Here is a 7,296-nt window from a genome sequence, read left to right on the forward strand (position 1 = left end):
AATCGTTGTAATGTTGAAGCAAATCTATATGTAAATCAATCTGCAAGCGCTAACTAAACGTAACAAACATAAAAATTAAACACAGCCACAAAATATTAATATGAAATTAAATTGAAACCTTAAGATGCATAGCTGTTCGAAACATTATACCGATAACAATATTGAAGATATATTCTACATTTTTATGTGTCTGCATATTTGAAAGAAAAATATATATTATTGAATAAACCATATTTCAAATAACCTTTCGGAAAATTACCATGTGTTTTTAAAATGCCCCCACAAATTTGGCAAGAAGGTACGAAATGAACAATTCCAATAAAACTCGATTATTATATTCACTTTCATTAATAACTTTACAGTTTTATTCACTTCAGCAGTCAGTAGGAGAAAAGGTTTCGAAAAACAAAAAAAAAATTAAACTCCGACCACTGAATGGATCTATAAAAGTTGGACAGCATTTTCGGAACCTTGCAATAAAGGCAAAAATTCTGCAGACGTTACTCATTACGACCTAAGTTTATCAATAAATTAAAGGTTTAGTTGGATTCAATTCAGTTTCACTTAGGAATTACTTCAGGCTTAAGTTTTAATTTAATTCTAACTACGTAAATATAATCCCAGATTACCTCTAGTTCAAATGGTTTTTTCATGTTCTTCGCATAGGGTGTTGTGAAATGATTAACAACGTTTCAATAAATACGTTAGTGATTATGTGTAATTGTGAACTTCTAAACAAAGTGATGAATTGATGACTGGGATGGCAGTCTATGCTTTATCATACATGTGGCGTCCTGTTATTTGAGCTACGAGATTACCCCTCTTGCTTAGTTTAAATTACGTACAAAGGGTTTGAAAGTCCGCTTCAAGTGAATCAAATTCAGCTTGGGCGGCAGACCCGGTTGGACCCGGTCCACAGGTAGGCCCTCCTCCATGCAAAGGTCGTGGCAGATCAGCATGGTCAAATAGAAGGTCAGGATACTGCCCGCTCCTATCCTCAGACTCAGGCAGAGTGTTGGAGACTGTCTGTCCGGCCCGGATCCAACGGCGTTGGCGCCGCCAGACCTTTAACCTCCGCGTCCTTTTCGCCGCACAGAAGCGAAATCTCTTCATGGACTCTACTATTGCCACAATCTTTGGGTCTGTCCGGGGTGCTTAAACTAGCTGCAGCTCCGGCGCCGAAGGAGGATCAGATTCCTTGCCTTTGTCATGTAGGGGAAAAACTCCTACATCACCTAATTATGGATTGCATAGATTCTGGATGGGATGCGCCTCGCAACAGGGTCAGTTGTTCCAGGCACCGGTTGCTCTCTGCGGAGTTGCCTTTGAAGATTCGGTGCTTGCAGCTGATGATTAGGGTGTACGTTCTGTGAGAAGTGGTGAGTCGGAACGTGATTCACTTTGTTCTGTCTGATCACATTCGCTCACGAAGTAAATGTTGTTACATTTAGGTGAAACGCGAGAAACTAAAGAGATCGGTCTTGTGAAACCTCGACTAAGTTGCATGTTTTTAATCCTTTACATCGCCTGGCGGAACCTCCTTAATGGACTCCACCTTGGCCACAATTTTGAGAGCTGGACCCAGCTTCATGCCCATGGCGTTCACCAAATGGTTCTCCTTGAGCAGCAGCAGCGCTTGACCGTCGATCTCCTGCTGTATAAAGTCATCCACGTAGTCCTGACAGCCAGGCAGTTCTCGGATGAAATTGCTAACTTCTTCCACACTCCAACTGCTGATGGGTGGGCGATCGGATCCATTTACATTCGAGGATGGTATTGCTAGAACCGGCGCAACCATTCCAGCTGAAACCACTGGCAGTGACACAGTGGGAGCTATTGCAATTGGCAAGGGCAATGTCAGGGGCAACGAAAGTGGTGAAGATGTTGACATAGCCGCCAGCACTGGCATTGAAATCGGTGGGACCTCCGGCGTAGCCGCTTGAATTGGCAAAGCCTCCGATACTGTCTGGAATGATTCTGTCTGCATTTTTTCCTCAGCCATGGCTTCATCCAGTCTGTCCACCAATGCCATGGCGTCCACACCAACTATACCGCCTGTCCCCAGGCCGTTGGACTCTCCTGATCCAACTCCACCGATGCCGTTCTTTGCCTGCCTCGAGCATCCTGGCGAACAGTAGCGCTTCCGTTTCAGCTTTGCTTTGTGCTCCATCTTTCCACACTGCTCGCAAGCAACCATGTCCGAGCCTGGAGCTGATGCTATTCCACTTAGCTTGATGTCCTCCTGCATGGTTGCCTTTTTCTCTGCGCGAAGGAATGACACATTAAGATTTCGAATAAGCATTGGTACCCAAAGTTTATACTCACTTGGCGGCTCATCGCTGACGTCTTTGTCTGCATATCGCTGTCTAGTGACGGGAAATGGCTCGTTAGCCTCCTGGATGATGAAGCCATCGATGACGTGAGTTAAGACGTTCGGTTTAATCATCGCCTTGGGGAGATCCTTCGATCCATTACTGATGCCCGACGTGGTGGTTGTTGTTGTGCTGGTGCAACTTGTGGTAAAGGTGCCAGAACTGGTAGTGGTTGTGCTAGCGGTTGAGACAGCCGTGGTGCTGGCTGTCGTTCTGGCTACTCCAATCCCGTTGGTGATCGTCGTCGTGGTTGAAGTTGATGTTGCGGACGTTAAACTGCCGGAGGTTGCCAGCTTCGGCTCTTCTTTCCCACTGACACTGCTGGGTGTGGTGCTACTCGGTGGCTGCACTGCATTGCTTTGCTTACTGGTGGGAGTGGTAGCGCCCTTTGACGGCGTGGAAGACCTATCTGAGGCATCTCCATTGGACAGGGCTTCGCCTGTGGAACTACTGGCCTCTACGGATGCACTGAAAGTGGCAGGAGTAGATGATTTGGGGGTAGTGCAGGTGTCCTTTGCTGATACAGGAGTCTTGGGCGAACCAATGGGCACCAGTGTTGCGGTGGGCCCTTTCGAAGGTGCCTCCTTGGTGGGCGTGGCTGGAAAGCCTGCTCCTCCACCGCTACTACCACTGCTTAATGTGACCAGCTGCCCCGACGATGGAGTGACAGCGGTACTAGAAACACTCACGGGCGGGGCAGTAGATAGGTGACCTACGGTGGCATTCATCATAGAGGTCATGGCCAGAATGGGATTTGTTGTAGGTGAGGGCGTGGTGGGTGTAAGTGAAGGTAGTCCCAGTTGCTGCTGCTGCTGTTGAGACCCCCCGGCAATTGTGGCGCTGATTAGCTGCGGATGTTGGTGGATCTGAGTACCTTGCGCCTGAGCCTGCTGCATACTGGCCACCGTACTGCTGGTGACCAGAGGAGTGCTGCTCTGGCTGGTAATTGTGACCACACTGCTTGTGGGGAGGGTAGAGGAACTGCAAGTAATCGGTTTGGTTGTCTGAAAGATGGCGCCGGACGCCGAGAGAGCTTCCTGTAGGGCACTGGAAGTTATTCCGGCAATATCTTCCGCCGTCATCGATGATGAAACCGAAAACGGCACGCTGCTAAGCTGCAACTGACCAGACTGCTGCTGCGGTTGCTGCTGCTGTTGAGAAGTCGCTCCAGCCGACTGTTGCACCACAATCTGCTGGATAATGTTCTGCTGCTGCTCTCGCTGCTGTTGTTGCTGTTGCGCTTGAGCCTGCACTTGGGCTTGAACTTGTGCCTGCGCCTGTTGCTGTAGCTGCTGCTGTATCAGTTGGTTGTGAAGTTGCTGCTGCTGCTGTTGCTGGTGGGACGTGATGAATTGGTTTGGCGCCACCTGAAGGATTTGCTGAGTGGCATTCGCGAGAGCCTGTTGATGCTGCGCCTGGGCTTGGGCAACTTGCTGCTGTTGCTCTCTCTGCTGTTGCTGAGCCTGCGCGACTGCCTGTTGTTGTTGCGCCACCGCTTGCTGTTGCTGGGCGTTCACCTGCTGCTGCTGGGAGACCTGTTGCTGCTGTTGTTGCTGGGCCTGAACAGCCGCTTGCTGCTGCTGCATTTGAATGGCAGCAAACATTTGTTGCTGCAGGATTTGCTGTTTTTGAATCAGTTGTAGCTGCTGTTGCTGCTTGTCGACTCCTGCCGCAGTGGCTGCATGAAGGGTCTGTCCATTCTGCAGGGTGATCGGAGTGCCCGTTGTGCTCATCACAACCATTCTGGAAAAATGCAAAAATAAGTACTGCGACAAGGCAGATCATAAACAGACAATACTCACTTGTTGCCCGCCGCATTGACCACCTGCTGGAGATTCGTCGCCTGTTGCTGCTGCTGCACGGTGGTCAGGTGGCCTACAACCTTATTTTGTCCTGCGACTTGACCGATTTCAGTTTTCAATGTGGCTAAAGCGGGGCGCACCGGCTGCTGCTTGTTGCGCATTTTGGCCTTCAGCAGGCTCTGGTTCTGGGCAGTCTGTGTGGATACGGAACTGGCCGGACGCACTTGAGTTCCATTGTGGGGCATGATCGGGGCTCCTGGCCGCTGCAGAGCTGCTGCAGTGAGTTGCTGCTGCTGTTGCTGCAACTGGGCAGTAGCCACCGCTAGTTGTTGCTGCTGCGTCTGATTGGTAGTGCCAACCTGCTGCTGCTGCTGCTTGGGAGCAAGTGCATCCAGTTGAGTGCGTGCCTTAGTGGGCGTCTGTGTCACGTTGCACTGAATAATCTCTGTAGAAAGATAGTTGACTTTAGTACCTATCCGATGCAATATACATGACAATATTCTTACGGTTTTGCTGGGTCTGCAGAGTCTGTGTCGCCGGTTGCTGTTGAATGAACATGCCTTGGGTTCCGTCTGGCTGGTTTCGCAGGATGATCTGATTGGAGCCAAAGGGTTGTAGGCCTGCCGTAGCGTTCTGCCAGAACCAAGGGATCTGCATTTGTTGCGCTTGGCCAGCGTTCAGAAGTTGGGCAGTCTGAACAGACTGTCCACCAACACCGACTGGCAAAGTCGACTGTGAAACCTGCACGCACTGCTGAGTGGTTTGGGTGGTCTGCTGCTGCTGTTGCTGAACCTGCTGCACCTGCTGGGTCTGTGTTGACCCAGTAGATCCAGGACCCGTCGCCGCCTGCACCGTGCTGCTGGTGGTAGTCACCTTCTGAACCACTTTCTGTGCCAGCTTGCCTTGCGCATCCACTCCCACCTTGGCCAGGGCAGCAGTCAGCTGTTGCTGTTGCTGATGCTGGTTGAGTTGCTGTTGTTGCTGGTTAAGCTGTTGCTGCTGCTGTTGGGTAAGTTGCTGTTGTTGAGCTGCGGCGGCCATTGATTGCAGAAGGTTTTGCTGCTGCTGTGGCGAGTGGGAGATGACATTCACCGGCGAGATGAGCACCGTCTGAGGCGACTGATTGTGGTTCGAAGGAATACAAGTGGCGTAGTTTCCGCCGGCGAATCCCGCTTGGCCGCCGATCATTTGCTTGGCGTTCTGAGTCGTGGTGGTAAGCATCTGGGGGCCGTTGCCCTGGAACGGCTTGCCGGCGGTGATCACCTGGATCGGCTGCTGACCGAGGCCTCCTGGATGCAACAGATTGCCGGACACAATCATTTGGGGATACAGGAAACTGGTGGAGGGTTGCATCAGCTGCACCGTCCTTCCCTGCGTCCAATCCCCGCCAACTCCTCCAGTGGCCGCTGCAAGTTGCATCGGCGACATGGTGCTGATGGCTGTGGAGTGCTGCTGTTGCTGGCTTTGCTGCGAGTTGGCCGGACTAGCTGCTCCTCCGGCTCCGGCCGAGGCTGTTCCTCCACTGCTGGCTTCCGAAAGCTGCTGCTGCAACTGCAACTGCTGCTGAACATCCATAATGTTGGTTGCATGCTTTAGCTCAGTTCCACTGTTACCCGTCGTGTGCGTGGGAAACTCTTGCTTCACCTGAATGGCGTAGGGATTATTTGCATATAACTGCTGCAGCTGCTCGGGGGAGATCTGTAGCGGCACATTGGTGGCAGCCGCCACCTGTTGAGCTGGACTCTGTGACTTCTCCAGTTTGCGGCCGGTTGTCCTTGAGTCGCGTGTACTTGGCGATCTGCTGCTGAGCGGCAGTAGTGGGTGGCGCCGTCTGATTGATGGCGTTCCGACTGACCCACGTGCTACCTTAGAGCTGGGCGATTGGGATGGACTCTTGGCAAAGTCCTCGTCGAAGCTGATGCCTGCCTTCTGGGCGAGTGTTTCCAGGCACCTTAGTGGCCGCTGGGGGTCCACGCCAGTGTTGTAGTTGCCCTTTATAGATGTGGTGGCTTCCGGTGAAGGTTGTGGTGTACGTATTGTTGTTGCTGATTCACTTTCGGTGTCCTCACTGCTGGAAAGAGAAAGAGGAAACCCACACAGACGATCAGTAAATTGCGTTAAACACAAACAAACACGGACACACTTGGCGCGGCTCCGAATACGTGCGGCATGCTTCATATTTATGTTCAAATTCATATTTATATTCTTATTCATATTTTCTTAGCGCTTGCGGAAAAAGCCACACAACAACAAGCTGCGACTGCATGTTACTCCCGCCAATGACTCTCTCTCTCTTGCTCTCCAACGCGAAAGGGGGACGAGGAACAGAAAAAGAGAAAAGGGGGTGCGACAGGGACGCACTATCATTGAGAAAGACAAAGACGGGATCGTATAATATGCACTCTGGGTCCAAAAACGGCAAAGAAAACGAAAACCAAAACGAAAACGAAAACAAAGTTTAGACGAAAATGTGAGAAGGGAACGAGAGATACACTTTGTTTTGGATGATCATTCACTCACGAGGTAATTTACTTACAGTGGATACTGTTTAGGTGAGACGTGGTAAGATTAGACACCAACATATTATATGGGAAATTACAAATGATTGCAGCTACAACTTTGCACAACACCAGCAGCACCGTGTATTCAGTACTTTTACCACTACCGTAGGTAAATAAATATTTTAATTTGTTGAAGATTTGTGACCCACTAAAAGTGCACTGTTATGCATATGTGCAAGCACCGACGTCTAAGGGAGGTCACTTGTCAGAGTTGCCTGTCCCCGAAACATCTATTTATAGTAGGATTGCTCTCTGCTGCATATTCCCCTTCTCCACCACCGCCTCCCATTTTACGACACAGAGAGGAAGCTCGAGTGGGTGTAAGGGAGACCACTTTTATTTACGGATGGCCCTTGGGCGATGGTTATAAGCCATGATGGTGATATTCAAGGAGACAGGTTCAAAGACCTAAGCTGGGCGCTCGAAATGCTGTCGCCAGTTGTCCAGGAGTAAGAAATGGCCGCGGCTCAGATGAGTAGGAGCAACCGGCGCCACCAATAATAGTTGGGAGTTGCAGTTACATTTGGTATGTATCGGGGGTGGATTTTGGCTTCCATTTCC

The 7,296-nt window shown here is 50.4% G+C and overlaps 1 protein-coding gene across 1 annotated transcript; it reads right to left on the reverse strand.

The window, feature by feature from the left end:
• Window positions 1-337: 337 nt before the first annotated feature.
• LOC6616090 (polyhomeotic-proximal chromatin protein) lies at window positions 338-6,245 on the reverse strand. The gene is made up of 4 exons (XM_032726466.1): window positions 4,681-6,245; window positions 4,175-4,619; window positions 2,326-4,115; window positions 338-2,262 (listed from the first exon to the last, which is right to left on the reverse strand). Exons 1-4 carry the CDS (start codon window positions 5,747-5,749, stop codon window positions 1,511-1,513), a joined length of 4,056 nt encoding a protein of 1,351 aa, XP_032582357.1. The 5' UTR covers window positions 5,750-6,245; the 3' UTR covers window positions 338-1,510.
• Between the last annotated feature and the right edge of the window lie 1,051 nt (window positions 6,246-7,296).

Source organism: Drosophila sechellia, chromosome X (assembly GCF_004382195.2).
Source record: "Drosophila sechellia strain sech25 chromosome X, ASM438219v1, whole genome shotgun sequence".
NCBI lineage: Eukaryota > Metazoa > Arthropoda > Insecta > Diptera > Drosophilidae > Drosophila > Drosophila sechellia.

Bases quoted from the DNA above. Each gene is read 5' to 3' on its own strand.
- LOC6616090 (XM_032726466.1), bottom strand. From the start codon at position 5,749: ATGGATGTTCAGCAGCAGTTGCAGTTGCAGCAGCAGCTTTCGGAAGCC. The intron at 4,620-4,680 runs GTAAGAATATTG...ATCTTTCTACAG, and splicing joins TCTGCAGACCCAGCAAAACC to AGATTATTCAGTGCAACGTG. The intron at 4,116-4,174 runs GTGAGTATTGTC...GCATTTTTCCAG, and splicing joins GTCAATGCGGCGGGCAACAA to AATGGTTGTGATGAGCACAA.